General features: G+C 26.1%; 1 protein-coding gene across 1 annotated transcript in view; it reads left to right on the top strand.

Moving 5' to 3' along the window:
* The window catches only part of LOC127290591 (lachesin-like), a 48,332-nt gene that overhangs the window by 19,649 nt on the left and 10,958 nt on the right, over nt 1–17,725 (top strand). The window contains exon 3 of the mRNA XM_051319279.1: nt 13,237–13,444. Coding sequence (XP_051175236.1) covers nt 13,237–13,444 — 208 coding nt within the window. The remainder of the gene's footprint in view (nt 1–13,236; nt 13,445–17,725) is intronic.

Below are 17,725 nucleotides of genomic sequence, written 5' to 3'. Positions count from 1 at the left end.
AAATACGTACCCCAATTCATTGCAAAGTGAACATATGTATATTTTTTTTACATCCCCCCCCCTCCCTTTTACCACTGTTATAAAACTCTGCGGTGGAAAGTATTAGTCAAAGGACTCAGAAATCTGTTCACATAAATATATATATATATATGAATGAAAAATACTCCCCCGGAAATAAATATTCTGTTGACCCCTTTAAAATAGATTTTGTCTTATTTTTTTAAAATTCTTTTTTCTATTTTATAATAATAGTTATTAAACTGAATTTAAATCTGAACTTTCACTGATGAAATGTGAAGTGAATTTAGTGATTGCTAAATTCCAACTATTTCATTATGAAATCTCACTGATTCAAAAATTAAGAGAGAAAATATGAAAATTTTTATCAAAGATTTTTGTTATTCAAATGAATAAAATTTTCTCGATATAAAAAAAGTAATTTAAAAGTAATATAGAAAAAAGAGAAATAAAAAAAAAAAATAGTTGAATTTTTTTTTTTTTTTAATAAAAGTTCAATTTAGAACTAAATTGGAAACTTTTCGAATAGTAGGTATAAAATGTTTGTTTGAAAATTTACATTTTGAACAATGAAGAATTACTCAGCTATATAGAACTTAAAATAAATTGGAACTAACTATATAACTTAGTAGAACTCGTAAGTCGCAGATGGAGAGGGAATATGTTTACATGCAGTAGATGTTTAGTGTGTGTATATATATATAGTTGCTTCAACTGCACATGAAATTCGTAATTTCATTATAGAACCATCGTTACTTCCGGCGGAAGTACCAGTCGAAGTAACTTTACCTCCGGCGACGACGAGATTTTTTTTTTTTTTATGACTTGAAACCTAATTGAAGTCAGCCCTCTTGAACATTTGAAATATTCAAGGGGCGATATTTCGGTAGGGGGAGATGATATTTAACGCAAGTGGCAATTTCTTTTCCAATACCCGCAAGAATCACAAAGACCGGTAATTATCTTTTCATAATAATAATAATAATTTTGTTACGCGTCGTTCTTTTCTTTTCCAAACTCTCCAATTTATATCGAAAAAAAATGCATATCTCAAATGCGAAAAAAAATCAAATTTTTGAAAAAAAAGTTTTTTCTGAATTAATTTCTCCAAATGTGGAAATAAATTTTTGTTAAGTGAAGTAAAACAAATGGCGATAAATTATTTTTTGAAATTGAGAGCAAGTCTGACTAAACTGGTTTTTTTTACTATTTAAATGCTATAAAGATTGCGAATCATTTAATTGAACGATCTTTCTTTAATTAAAAATAAATTTTTTTTGTATATTTAGTCGCTATTTAAATATTGTGAAAATGTCTCAGCAAATTCAATTTCTTTCACTTAAATTTAAATGTTTGCTATTTAAATAAAAAATTCCTCAAGTTTGTTCCTCTACTTAAAAATGAATTAATTTATATGTATCGTAAAAATGTCAGACTAAATACACTTTTCTTCACTTAAAAAGCCTAATAAATTTTTCAGCTCTTCTATGTCAATTTTAACTTTAAAAAAAATTCATCGTATTTATTAGTTTACATAGCGTCTGACTAATTTGATAATTTATTTTTAAAATTTTAAATAGCATTTATTTTCTTTTGTTCAATTTTAAAATTAACAAATTCGATAAAGTAAAAAAATTCGTTTTTCCCGTAACATTTATGTAATATAAAATTAAATGAAATTTTTCTTAAATAAAATAAATAAAAATTTTGACAACTTTTAAAGATTATTCTCTTTTCTTTCTCTTCATTCTAAATTCTCTTTTTATTATACAATTATAATTTCTACAACAGTGATTTTTCAGTTTTTTCTACTTTTAAGGATTAGAAACAAAGGAATTTTCATAAAGAGCAAACAAAAGAAATCCTTTATTTAAACCGGTTCTTTTTAATTAACTCCAGTGACATGTTGTTAGTTGATATAAATTTCACTTAAAAACAAAAAAAAAAAAATTAATAAAAAATGTGAATAAAAAAAAAAAAAAATATTACGACAAATACTTTACAGATGTTACTAAAGGATTCCTCTCTATATATGAAAAGAGTTCAATCTTCCTTTGAGTAAAGAGTATCTTCTCCTTTTCACTTTTCTTCGCTTTAATTACTAATTAGCATTTAAAAAGGAAATGAATTTTAAAGTACGAGTGAAATACGGAAAGTTTTTTTTTTTCAACAAAAAAAGGGAAAAAAATGTATCCTAATATATATATATATATGTGTGTGTATGTATATGTATATATCGGGACGTCTGCGTGATAGTAACTCGAATCTCTCGAGTATCGAGAACCGAGTTTGTGGTTCCGGAAGGTTGTGATTACCCGTGCAAACAGGCCGCTATTAATTATTCGGCAAACGATGGTGCGTTGAATGGGCCAAGAGAGAGAGTGAGAGAGAGGGGAGAGAGAGAGAGAGAGAGAGAGAGAGAGAGAGAGAGAGACGTTGCCTTGCCTACCTTTATAGGGAGAGGAATAGTTAGCAAAAGGAAAGTACGAGGGGGAGAAGGAGAAGTGGGGTTTGCTAGAGAGATTTCTCTTGAAGAGTAACGAGAGGCCATGAGCCACCTTGTGAAGCTGCTGAGGGTGGCAAAATGTGGTATGGTAGAGAAGGAATTATCCACTAATTCGCCACTGGTGAGTGCGGTCCCGAGGTTCTTGGAAATGGCTCAGAATCCAAAGAGAAAGAGAGAGAGAGAGAGAGAGAGAGAGACCTAAACTGAGAATGCTCATAGGGAAAAGCAAAGTAAGATGACTTCAGCTGACTCGATGGGTGAGAGAATTACTCTCATCCAACATCTAACAACTTGTCTCCTTGATATTAATAACCTGATAACGTTAATTGCTCAAACTTGGTAGGAAATTGTATTTCGACGTTTCTAACTCTATGCTTTACCATCTTAATGACAGTTCTCAACACTAAGTGGTATTTAATCGTTACTATCCTGACGTCTATTTACAAACTGACGATTCTATTTTCCGCTATTAGTTCTATATTAAATTTATCATTTTTGCAAAAAAAAAAAAACTATTGTATAAAAAATACACACTTTTTTTTTCTCCTCGAAATAGTCGATTTCTTTTTTTTTCAATATTGCGGTTAGAATGTGTCGTAAAATAAATCCTTGGAATTGAACATGAAAAAAAAAATACTCAAGGGTAAGGATCAAAATTACTTGGATTTTATTTATTAAAGCTATAATAAAAACAGGGGAATATTTTTTTTTTTCATACTGTATAATTGAGATTTTGTTCGTTGATTAAATTTTGAAATTATTTACCAAGAAAGATATTTTATTACTTGTATTTTATGTTCGGAGGGGGAAAAATCAATGTACGTAATAAGGAAGTGATTTCTCGACAAAAAACTTGTTTTTATTAATTGTAAAACAGGAAAAAATAAATTAGCTTTGAAATTTTTTTTTGCAAAATAATTATAATTGTATAATAATAATAATAATAATAAATAATATATCAGAATACAGAAAAACAGAAATAATAACTAAAATTGTAAATTATTTTTTAGAAAAAAATGTAAAAATAATTTCGAAGTTATAGTTTTATTCGCAAGAGTAAATTTACATTTTTTTCTATCCTCGAGAGAAAATATTTAACATTTCACCCTTGACTTGAAAAGTATTGAAGAAAGGGAATCCAAATAGAATTGATTCTTCCTCTTTTTTTTTAAGTCGAAACACGTATTTCTTGCATATTATTATATGATGCAAGCTATGTCGAAAAATAAGAAAGAGCAATAAAAGAGAAAAAAAAAAAGAAAAAAAATATTCAAGTGGGTGGTGATCTGAGAACTGTGAGAATCGAAAGCACGAAAGCAGTTGTTCCAAAAGGAGGCTAAATGTCTTCTCAATATGCTCAAGTTAGCAAACGAATTGAAACGTTTAAATTTGAAAAATATATATATTTTTTTCCAATTCACAGAGATTATATAATTTCTATAGTTGTAGAATTGGAGAGAATTTCATAGTGGTTTCCATTATTAAAAAAAAAAAAGAAAAAAAATATCTTAGTGAGAAAAAAATCGATATTGTTTTTAAGATATAAATATTAAAAATAAAGTTCATAAAATATTTGAATAATATATATATCTTCTGACGTATGACTGACATAAAGTGTAATAAATTTTTAAGTATTTTAAAATTGGCAAAACTTATTTCCTGTCACGAATTTAATATACGTATTAATATTAATTAATAAATCTGTCAATAATATTAAATAACGTTTTCACTTCTTTTTAAATAATTATGAATTTATTGGTTTTTTGATAATTGCTTTTAAATTAAAATAATTCATTTTAATTAAATTAGAGTAGTAGAAAAAAATTACAAAAATAAATAAATAAAATAATAATAATAATAATAATAATAATAATTTAAATAAAAATTTAAATAGTTTAGTATTTTTGATGTCAGTAGAAAAAGTATGTTTTAGTTAGACAGAAATTAAAATAATTTTAACTTTGATGTCAGTAGTATAAAACATTTAATCAGACAAATACGTTTGAATTGCAATTTTATTTTTCTACAATCTTACAGTAGTAAAAGCAGATTTAGTCAGACAAAACAGTTTTAATAGAGTTTAATTCACAAATCAGTAGTATAAAAAAGCTTTAGTCAGACGTAAAGTGCTTCTTTAATTTATAGCACCTGCAGTAAAAAGGAGTTTCAGTTGTAATTTCTAATTTTGAAATTTTAGTTTGTAATTTTTACAATTTTAAAATCAGTAGTATAAGACAATTTTGGTCAGACAAAATGTTTCCCATTCTTTCCCATTAAGCATACATAGTTTTTTTTATTTTTAGTAGCATAATACATTTTTTGTCAGACGAACCTTATTTTATTATCAGTAGTAAAACACCTCTTTAGTCAGACCAATACATACAAATTTTTTAAATTATATTATCAGTAGTTCTAGTTTGGACAAAATAGACAATAGTTGAAAATCAGTAGTAAAAGACTTTTTTTAGTCAGACCATTACTTTACCTGTAAGTAGTAAAAACCATTTTAGTCCGACAATTTTTTTATATTATTTTTTTTTTACTATTATTGTTCTTATCCAATATTAAAAATTGAATTATTTCATTATTGCATTATTGTTTTCTTACAAATAGAGAATTACAAAAGATAAAAGTGATTTCAATTAAATAAAATTCGATTGTGAAAAGAGAGAATTGTTTTTAAATCGATTCAAATCATAACTCGAATAAAAGTCAATGGTCAAAGTGTCTTTTTTTCTCGAAATTTACTGTTAACTTTTGCAATTGAGAATTGAAGAGATTTCCTCTCTCTCTCTCTCTCTTTGAAATTTCCAAATGGCCTCGCTCTAAGTTGCAAAGGGACAGGGTAACGTTCTGGGTCGACAAATTTAATTCCAATTCGATGCAACGACGACGCTATCTCTGCAGCATTGCAACGAGTCGTGCCAGCTCTGATGTTAATTGAACGTTACTCGGCAGTGTGACAGAATTGCCTGCACTTCCTTCGAATCGCGTGAGTAGTCGAATATCCTGGAAAACATCCCACGGACTATATTGATGATGCTACTTAGTAATAGACGACGTATAGGCGCAGAGAAAAAAAAAATTTTCTCCTTCAGATCAAATTTATCTAAAACAATTAGAGAAATAGTAATTTCTAATTTTACACATTTTATCATTTTGATTATAGTAGATATGTTTTTTCGCTTTTTTACACGCGGAATTATTTTCTTTACACAAAAATACTAAAAAATAAATATTTCTCATTATACACAAATAAGTGATAAATAAAATAATGGATCTTTAATTTTTTTCAATGTTTTCTTTTGGTATCATAAAAATGGTTAAGTGTCTAGACTAGAGGAATATGAAAGCAATTAAGGTTGACATTTACTGTATATATATATATATATATATATATATATATATATATATATATATATATGCCTTTGCATGTTCTTAGCGAACAAAATGACATTTCACTTCAAAATAGCGTGTCATAAAGGATAAAATGTCATCAGCATATATAATTTTCGAAAGCGTAGTTTGGTAAAACAAGTTTTTTTTATTTCTAAATAAAGATTTCAAAAAAAAAAAAAAAAAATGTAAAAAAATACAATTTTTTTTTTATAACAAAAACTAAGGATCCGGATTTAATAACTCATAGGTCTGAATAGAGTTTAACACTCCTTCGATTTACTCTTCAAGTTCACGAAACAGTCAATGTAGAAACCTCGAACGAGAGTTTCCACTTAGGTCACAAGTAAAGAGACAGTTATTGCATCCAAACCACCAATTTATTTGTTTTTACTCAATACAAAATTTATTTGATAATAATTTCTTTTCTTATAAACTTTTTTCTTGGAAACTCATAAAATTACTATAAATAATTTTATTAATGATAAAACAAAAGAAAAACTAAACAATAGAAATTTAAAAAAAATATTCTATTTAAAAAAAAAAAAAATTAGAAAATTTTTTTCTAGGATTCAATATTCCGATGGAATTTAATGGAAAAAAATTCATAAAGACGTTGTATCAAAAGAGGCAAAATCCTATTTAAAAGACGATTCAATCATCTCTTTGCATTGTCGACATCTTGACAGGAAAAAAGGTCCTTTTTTGGAAAAGTCAAGAGGGGGGGGGGGCTTTGAGAGTTACCTTATGAAAAATGGTGGCTGTCTGCCAGTAACGGAGGTGAAGTGACTGAAGTCTGACTCGAAATATTTCCTGTCATGAAAGAAAGGTGGATATCATATTACCATGCAAAAAGATATTTTCTCCACGATTTTGGTTACAATTTTCCTATTAGCTTAGTCATCAATCAAAAACATGTCATATATAATCACAAAATAGATAATTCACCATGTTGCATGTTATGCAATAGTTTGATTGTGTCATTTTCCAGTTTGCATTATATATATATATATATATACTATATTGTTCAAATGAGGTCATTTTGCAATATCGTAAATTTTATCCATTATGGATACAAAATCCAATAAAAGTCATTTTACTATTGTTAATAATAACATTATTTTCATAGAAGGGGTAATTAAATAATAATCATTAATAATATAATGTATGTGATTTGATATTAATAGAAATTCTGTTTAGATTTTAGAACTTTGATGTAGTAGTAGAAGACCTTTCAGTTGTAAAAGAGCGTTTTAGTCAGACGAAATATTTTTAATTTTTCTAATTTTATTTTCAGTAGAAAAACACTTTTTTAGTCAGACACGACGTTATTATTTCTAGTAATTTCAGTAGAAAAAGAATGTTTTAGTCAGACGAAGTATTTTAAATTCTTTTAATTTTACTTTCAGTAGAAAAACACTTTTTTAGTCAGACATGGCGTAATTATTTCTAGTAATTTCAGTAGAAAAAGAATGTTTTAGCCAGACAAAGTATTTTAAATTCTTGTAATTTTACTTTCAGTAGAAAAACACTTTTTTAGCCAGACGTGACGTTTTTTAGTTCGTTAAAGTATTGAAAATTCTTGTCCAAATTCCATTAGTAGAAAAACCCTTTTTTAGTCAGGCATAATAATTTTATTCCCTTGAAATTCTACTTTAAATAGTAAAAAATTATTTTCAGTCAGACGGAGCGTTTACTTTCGTAAAGTTTTAATATATAAGTAGTAAAAAAGATTTATAGTCAGACATAACATTTTGTTTTCGAAATTCGGCTATCAGTAGTACAACTTTTTTCTAGTCAGACACATTTATCACTTGAAAAATTGTCGTTTTAGTAAAACAAAGACATTCTTAATAATTGTTGATCTGATATTAGTAGTAAAAGTGGTTTTTAGTCAGCCAAAATATTTTTAAATATTGTTATTCTACTTTCAGTAGTAAAATACCATTTTAGTCAGATATAAAGTTTAATTTTGGGGATTTTTATGATATTAGTAGTAAGAAACTTTTTTAGTCAGACATAACATTCTATTTCCGAAATTCTGATATAAGTAGTAAAACATTTTTTAGTCAGACATATTTATCAATACTAAAAGTGTCGTTTTGTATAAAAAAAAATTTTCAATTTTAATTACCCTCACATCAGTAGTAAAAAAAAGGTTTTTAGTGAGACAAATATTTTATTTTGTTGTTTTTCTTCTTTCAGTAGTAAACAGCATTTTCAGTCAGACAGTTTTAAAAATCTGATGAAATTAGTAGTAAAAACTTTTTTTGTCAGACAAGTATTTTATTTTCTTGTTAATCTGGTTTCAGTAGTAAACAATATTTTTAGTCAGACGTAGTATTTAATTTTGTTAATATTTGATTAAATCAGTAGTAAAAAAAATTTTTAGTTAGACAACTATTTTATTTTCTTGTTAATCTGGTTTCAGTAGTAAACAATATTTTCAGTCAGACATAGTATTTAATTTTGTTAATATTTGATTAAATCAGTAGTAAAAAAATTTTTTAGTCAGACAACTATTTTATTTTCTTGTTAATCGACTTTCAGTAGTAAACAACGTTTTTAGTCTGACATAGTATTTTATTAAATTATGTTAAAATCTGATAAAATTGGTAGTAAAAATTTTTTTAATCAGACATAACATTTTATTTTTGAAATTCTTGATATTAGTAGTAAAAAAAAACTTTTTAGTCAAACAAATAAATATTATAATTTTTTGTAATTTTTATATTTTAGTTTAGTTTAATTTTTGCTAATTTTCCAATTTGAAGTTATATATTCTTCTATAAACTGTATCATGAGGATATGAGAGGATTTTCCAAATATTGATTGTCATATAGACCATATATCAGTAATTGTTTTGACTGAAATACTCCAGTGTTCTACAATTCGAGCGATTTTAGGTTGATAAATGTAACAGTTGACCACGATTCGAATCATGCTGACTGCTGACTGCTGTCTGTTTGAATGCAGGAATTTCTCTCTCTCTCTCTCTCTCTCTCTCTCTCTCTCTGTCTCCCTCTTTCTGCCTCGCTCGCAGGATATTTGCCTGCGGTCTTCAAATGTAACAGAACCAAGCAATCTGAGAGGATTAAAGCCATTGAAAGGATTCAAAGTGAATATGTAACGATCGAAATCGGTTCGTTGTATTGTACGTGTAACAGAATCGGGACAATTATTTCAGGTTAATTATTTCCCCAACTATATAGTAGAAATTGGGTGAACTTGTGGTGAACGCTCAAAATCAAAGCAATCTATTTATTTATAGATTTATTTTATTTATATATTTTATAATTTATTTTTATATTTTTATATTTTTTTTTATTTATTTATTTATTTGTTGATTTATTTACCTTTTTTTAACATTTATTGCAGCAATATATAATTTTGTCACAAAAAAAAAAAAAAAAAAAACTTTTGATATTAACTCGTGAGTTAACCGCAAAATCAACCGGATATCCGTCAACGAGAGCGTGAAAATTCCAACGAACAGAACAATTAATAACACAGCCTCATATATATATTTTCTTTGAAAAATAGTCTACCAAACTCGTTAAATCCTTCCATCGTATTGTGATTTACTCTATCAAATGCAATATTTCCCTGCCTTGACAATAAATTCGATATATATTCATATTTTTTATATATGAATTCAAATATCGTTTAATAAAAATTCATTTTCAATTAATCTATTTCAAATTTTTACACATAATATTTCAGCTGTGAAATATAACTTTCATTTGTTTGTAATATCGTATTTATTTTGTGGAAAAATTTTATTTTAAACAAATTTATATTAAAAAAATTTATTTAAAAAAAAATGTATATAATAATGGAAAAATTCTCTTGAATAAAAAGGAAAATGACTTCTATTATAAAAGTAATAAAGTTAAAAAAAATATTTAATTAAAAAAAAAATTGATGTTTATTTTAATTTAATAAATTTTTCATATTTTTCAAGTATATGCAATTTACACATTTTTTTTTATTCCTTCTTTTTTTAAAAAAAAAATTCTTCTTTGCCAGTGAACATTTTTCTCATGAAAATGAGTACAATTTCAATAATCGTGGAATTAGTAGGAAAATTCATGTTTGCCGTGGTTTTTTTTTTCCAGTGAATTTAAAACATTGAAAAACCAACTAACTGAAGTGGAATTTTTAGAAAATATATGAATGACTGAATAAGGAAAATAAGAAAAAAAGTAGTGTTGTTTTCTGTTTTATTTTTTTTTTGGATTCTTTGTTTGTTTTTTGCCTCCTGCATCATTTACACATTGCTTTTATGTTCACGCGGGAGAAAAATTCTGAATAACGTATATATCAACATATTTAAGTGTATACTTTTATCTTTCCAGTTCAGCGATCCAACGCCGCGCATTCTTCAGAAAACTCCATTGACACATTTTGCTTTTTGAATTTTTGATTGTACGCCAGGAAATTACCACATGTTATACACTTTGTAAATGTAGCATTATAATGCAAAAAAAAAAGAAGACGAAAATCTTTGCAATTTGTTTGAAAAGAAAAACTTTTTCTTTAAGTTTCATGTCGCGAAAGAAATTGTGTGTATATGGTTTATAAAAAAAAAAAATTGTATATATTATATTTAACATCCCTTTTCAGGATTCATATTTATTATATATGGAAAAAAAAGGAATGTCGATATTTTACAATGTGGTATATGAAAATATACGAGAAGGTTTTGAAATGGGGAATGAAAAGTAAATATATGTATTTTTAAAGACAATAAAGGATTTTAAAACAAGGAAATGAAGAAGAAAAAGAAGAAAAACAAACTTGTATTGAACGTAGGTGAAAGTAATTATTCAATCTGAATCGAAAGGAAACCTTGGCAAAATGTATACAAACAATACGAAGAATATAAAAATCCAAATGCTTGGCAGCGAAAAATAACGATAAAAATTGTACGTTTGGATAGAAAGTTTATGTTCAGGGAATGTAAAACTGCTAACCTACAGTGCAGATGAAAAAAAGAAAAGAATACAAGAGAGAGAGAGAGTTTCATGAACAAGGGTCTTTATTTCCTGTTACGTCACTAACAGAGATGCAGATCTCGTTTAGTACTTTTCCTCCATTAATTTGTATCGCATTTTTACTCTCTCGTTTTGCTTTTGACTTTTCTATAATTGAATTGATTCATCTTCACACTTCTTTAAACACAATTTTCTCTGTGTATATTAGACAATAGATCTATTTAAAAAAAAAATAAATAAAAATCGAAAAAATAACACTGATTGATTCGTTGCTTATTATTGTCGATTCATATATTGTGACGAGCAAAAAAAATTGCATTGTTGGCAAAAAAGTGACAATTCTCTTTTCAGTTTTCAACGATCTGGAACAGACACATTGCGGTTGGGCTTTGAAAACTTGATAATCCTCTTTTGAGAAAGATCTCTTCTTTCTTTCTTTCAACTTTTTCTTTTTACATATATCTCATTGCGATTAAAATCAGAAATAAACGACATATTCTAATCTCACTGAAAAGATTTTTCTAATTATTTTTAATGCATCGTTGAATATATATATTTTTTTTTCATATAATTATATAAAAATGTGACATATTGGATTTTTTTTAAAATCTCCATCTATTTTATGAAAATGATGTTTTAAGCCCTTTTCGAGAGGAAAAAGAAAAAAAGTTGATCTGCTTATTATTCCTGAGTGCATCTATATGTCATATAAGGCAAGCTTGCAAATAGGCTTTGTCCAAGGATAATTTTAACGAGAAAAATAATTCAGGACACCTTTTAAAATAAAAGAGAAGTAAAGTCGACTTTATAGTTCTCTCGTATAAGAAGTTTTGTCAAAACTTCTAAAGTAGAATTTACCGCGACAGATTCCTATACGGCCGAGCAATTTTCCTCTTCTACCAGTAAAGTACTTCTTGAATAATAATGTATCTACTAATAACTTCGCACCATCTCACTAAGTAATTCTTGAAAATTTCAGTATGAATTTAAAGCAGTTCACAGTAGAATTTAATTCAAATAGTTTTCCAACTAGTTAAGATAAATTTATTTAAGCCTATAGGATAATAATGAATTTCAATAAATCACATTTTTTTTTTTTTGCAAAAGACAATTGACAATAGTAAGCAATAATTTTACCAGTTAAACTGTAAAAAAAAAAATTTATTTGTTTTAAATAATTAAATAAACTAGCAATATTAAACGCGCGCAAGCGCGCCAAATTGAGTATTTAATTGTTTGTTATAAAGAAATTAAAGATTAATATTATCAATAATAATTTAAATTTATTAGAATATTATTTCATATTAAATGATAATAATGAAAATTATTATTATATGTTATTAAATTATATATAAAATTGAATTATTTTCCAAATTTTCAATTTAAAATTCAATTATTTACCAAGTTTTCAATTTAAAATAAAATAAAATTCAATTATTTTTTAAAATTTTTATTCAAAATTAATTATCGAAATTTTCAATTAAAAATGAACTTAAATTAAATTATTATCGAAAATTTCAATTAAAATTCAATTATTACCCGAAATTTTAATCCAAAATCAACTTAAATTAAATTATTATCCAAAATTTCAATTAAAATTTAATTATTTTCCAAAATTTCGAGTCAAAATTAATTATTATCAAAATTTTCAATCAGCAATCAACTAAAATTAATTATTTTCAAATTTTCAATCAACATTCAACTAAAATTAAATTATTTTCAAATTTTCAATTTAAAATTCAATTATTTACCAAGTTTTCAATTTAAAATAAAATAAAATTCAATTATTTTTTAAAATTTCGATTCAAAATTAATTATCGAAACAATGCCAAAAAAACATTAAAAAATTTCAACCAACACAAAATAATGTCAAACAATACATTTAAAAAAAACAAAAGACCTATAACAAATACTAACTTCAGGTGTGGACAGAATGAACGAAAGATATTCACGATTATTATATGTAATTATTTAATTGAATCAAATAATTTTTATTTGACATAAATTGTATTTGAAACAATAATTTATGTATATTTGAAAATATTTCAATTTTTCAAGAGACAATTATTTTACAAGAAAAAAACAAATTTTTTTATTGTGGTTTGTTTTTGACAGAACTGTAAAGTGAAAAAAACAAATTATTAATCAAATGACAAAAGAGAATTCAATTTATTTTCAATTTGTTCATTTAAAAAAAAATAAAAAATAAAAAATGTCAAGTGATTGAAAGTTTTTGATGTTTGGATCAGAGATATTTTGAATTGTGTAAAATATTCATATGTATTTTCAACTGAGAAATTGATTTTCTGTTATTTGCAGGTGGCATGGTTGCGAGTAGACACGCAAACAATTTTGACCATTGCTACTCATGTTATCACGAAAAATCATCGAATCGTTGTGACACACTCTGGACATCGAACATGGTCTTTACATATAAAAGATACAAAAGAGACTGACAGAGGTTGGTACATGTGTCAAGTGAATACAGATCCAATGTCGAGTATTACAGGATTCCTGGAAGTTGTCGGTAAGAGATATATCAATTTTTTTTATCTCTTTGTTCTTTTTGAATATTTAAAAAAAATACATTCAAATAAAATTAAAAAAAACAGAACAAATTTTTATTTTTTTATTTTTTAATTTACAAACAAAAAATATTTATTAATAATTTCATTTAACCCAGGTAGAAAAATTAACATTACTAACGTTACTAATATTACTAATGTTACTAATGTACTAATACTAATTTCTATAATCACTTCCACTTTTTTATTTTCATTACCGTTTCCACTTTCACTTTTTCTAATTCTCTTTCGCACTTCCATTCCCACTTCCACTATTTCTAATTCTCATTTCCACTTTCACTTCCACTTTTTTATTTTCATTACCTCTTCCACTTCCACTTTTTCTAATTCTCATTTCCACTTTCACTTCCACTTTTTTTTATTTTCATTACCACTTCCACTTCCACTTTTTCTAATTTTTATTCCCATTTCCCTTTTTCTAATTTTCATTCCAACTTCTACTCCCATTTTCTCTACTTCTCTTTTTTCATTAGCTGTTGCCATTTCGACTAAAACTTTTTTTAATTTCCATTTACACAACCATTTCCACTTTTTTTAATTACCATGGATGGAAATTAGAAAAAGTGTAAGTGATAATGAAAATTTAAAAAATTAGGAATGGAAGTTGGAGTGAAAATATAAAAAAGTTGTAATGAAAATAAAAAAGTGGAAGATGAAATGGAAATGAAAATTGGAACAAGTGGAAGTGAAAGTGTGAATGAGAATGAGAAAAAGTGGTAGTGGCAATGAATATAAAAAAGTGGAAGTGGAAATGGGAATGAAAATTAGAAAAAGTGGAAGTGAAGTGCGAATGAGAATTAGAAAGAGTAGAAGTGAGAATGGAAGTGCGAATTAGAATTAGAAAAAGTAGAAGTGAAAATGGAAATGAAAATTAAAAAAGTATAAGTGGAAGTGAAAGTGAAAGTGGAAATAGGAAAGTAGTGGCAAAGTTTCTGTGAAAATATATTTTAGAAACTTTTAATTTTTTTATATAGGTACTAACGTTAGTAACATTAGTAATATTAGTAACATAAGTAACGTTAGTAACGTTAATTTTTTCACCTGGGTAAATTGCATTTGATTGTCGCAAAATAAAGGATATAGTGTGTAATACGCCAGAGGAAATCCTGGGGTCTCATATTAGAGAAGGGTTCTCTTATTAGGAGTATAGCACGCCATTAAATTTTCCCCCTGACAGGAGGGGGAGGGAATTTCAAAACTTTGTCAAACTTAATTTTACCAAGGCTTATAAACGTTTTTTTTTTTCGTGAACAGAATATGAGGAAAATTTTTAAAAGTTATTTTTTTTAATGCATTGCTTTATATATAAAGACACGCATTCGTGCAAAAACCGAGCATTTTCTTCCTTCGAGAGAGAGAGAGAGAGAGAGAAGACGACGGTTCCATGCAAATATATGTAAAGTATGCTATACACTGGCCGGTAGACGATTGCACTCTTGGAGGGCTATTAAACACCTTCCTGGCGACGTGCCTTTGGCCCTAATAACCCACCCTGGCCTCCTCGAGACTATCCTCCCTCTTTTAGTGTATTATATATATATATATATATATACATATATTTTCACACACAGCCAAGAAATGTGTGTGGAAATCGCGTATATTATAGTCAGTGTACATAAACGTAGTTTAACCTCAACCGCAACCCCTCGTTAAATTTCCACCCTTATCACGATGGAGTTGCAGCCGGTCAGGTTATCGAGGTGCGAAAATAAGAGATCGTCCTATACTCACTTTTCCCCCTTTTATATATATATATATATATACCTCTTTTCTTCTTTCGATCCTCGTTTATCGATCGAATGGTTAGCCCGTTTTATTGCACACTGGCGCGACGGGTAAGAGAGAACATTTGTAAAGAACTTTCGACCTCGATTTATGTCAGGTTCCGGATTTCATTCAAGATCTATAAGACGAGCGACTAAAAAGGAGCACTCGTTTCATCTTAAAAATCGCTCTGCCAAATATAGTGTGTGTTTGAACGCACATCACGATCATGACAAATGAAAATACGTTTTTTTATTTTAATTTTTTTTTTTTTTCACAATTAGTTTCTCAGATAAATGTTGCTGACGATTGCATGCAATGCAAAATTATCAATTAATTAAATAATAAATATTGTAATATTTATTATTAAAATGTTTAATGTCCGAGAATTATACACTCAGAAAAAAGATATCTTTGAACCAAATGTATCATTTTTTTATATTTACCCAATTTTTTGGTTAGTTGAAACAAAATTTGTTTAATTCAAATAAATATTTATTTGATCTAAATAACTGTTTGGTTTATTTTAATAAAATTGAACAAAGAAAAAATTTGATTGAGCTAAATAAACGTTTGGTTTATGCAACCAAATGTTTGGTTAACTGTATATCAATGCATTTATTTTGTTGATTTAACCAAAATTTAGTTGCTTCAAACGAATTTTTTTCTGAGTGTATTATTAATTAAAAGGTTTTGTATGAATAAAAACGATAACATTCGGACCATTGTTGTTTAATAAAAGTTCACTCCAACTTTTCGAAATCTACATGATTTCCCTCTTCAGGGAGTCAAAATTAAAACAATGTCAATTGTAGTGTCAAATTTTAGTAAAAATAAAATTGTTTTTATTTTTACTAAAATTTGACACTACAATTGACTCTATGATTTCACATTGTTTTAATTTTGACTCCCTGAAGAGGAAATCATGTAGATTTCGAACTTTTATTAAACAAGAATGATCCTAATGTTATCGTTTTTATTCATACGAAATCTTCTAAGTAATATTTATTATTTATTTAACTATTAATTTATATATTTGATAATAATAAAATGTGAATCCTTTGCATTTTTTAAAATTGAAAATTTTAATTTTAAAATATTTTTAATTATTATTTAATTGAGAAAATAAATATTATATAAATAAAAACAAGTTACTGTTTTCGCAGTTGAACAGAATATTTTCTACCATTTTTCATCAAATAAAATTACGTAATAAAATATTGTATCAACATTGCTATTAAAAATGTAAAATAAAATGATGTTATATAAAAAAAAATCAAAGAAACATAAATTGTTAAAATTTATACCTCAATGGAAACATTGTTTCCTAAATTAAATTGGAATTTTTTTTACATTTATTTAAAGAATGTACGCGTTCTATATAAAATAATATTTAAAAACAAGTTTCGCAAGAAAGCTTCTATATATATATATATATATATATGGCATACATTAACTAATAGAATCAAGATAGTAATTTTGAAGAGAGAAGGAAAAGCATTTCTTAGTCAAATTAATTTTCAACGAAGTACGTATATTTCGTTTTAAACTAATTAAAACACCTTTATCAAGTGCTTTTAGTTGAATTTATCAATTTTGAAGCGCGACACTCAGCGAATGATAAATTAAAAGTGTAAAAAATGACGTGTCAAAATGTGATTTATTATTGTAGATTCGTGATAGTAATAAATAATGATCTTTGAAATGTTCCAACATACATGTTATATATGATGAATAAATTGGAGTTACGTGTTATGATAATTGAATCTATATACTATTATCATTGAATAATAAAAAGTCATATATATCCATTGCAGTCTAAAGAGGATTTTAATTTCTCTTCTTTTTTTTTTTATTTAATTAAAATTACATTTATAAATAAATTTCTCATCTTTTAATGCTTTCATACGGTTAATTAATTTTCATTTATATTTTTTAAATGAAAAAAAAAATTTTTTTTTAGCAGATTTTTATCTTTACATAGAATGAAATTTAATTTTATGTTTTGCATTTAATTAGCTATCATTATTCAATAAGCAGAGCTTTCATTAGCTAAATGAGAGATTTTTGAATCAGGACAATTTATTATACTAATTGTAATTTTTTTAACTTTGTCCGTGGAAAATATATATATTTCTTTTTTTATAAAAAAAATTAGATTTTCACTAAAAAATGAATACTATTTTTGAAATTCGACCTTACGAGAATAAAATTATTTTTCTTTGTAATTCAGGGCAATTGCATCATAAAGATCAATAAATATCTTATTGTTTGAGAGAAATGAATTTTTTTTTATTCACTTAAACTTTCTGAAATTGTCGATTTGAAATTAATCAACCTACTATTGTGATGAAAGGTCAAATGATAATTTTATACATTCAATTTTTAGTAATTGATTTTGTATTTCGGTTGCTCCACATAATATATTCGATTTATTTTTAATACCTATAGTGTTCTTT

Source organism: Leptopilina boulardi, unplaced genomic scaffold (genome assembly GCF_019393585.1).
Source record: "Leptopilina boulardi isolate dan_hultmark-lab unplaced genomic scaffold, ZJU_Lbou_2.1 LbouV2_72, whole genome shotgun sequence".
NCBI lineage: Eukaryota > Metazoa > Arthropoda > Insecta > Hymenoptera > Figitidae > Leptopilina > Leptopilina boulardi.
The sequence above is the reverse complement of the archived record's forward strand: the minus strand, read 5'-3'. Positions and strand labels throughout refer to the sequence as shown.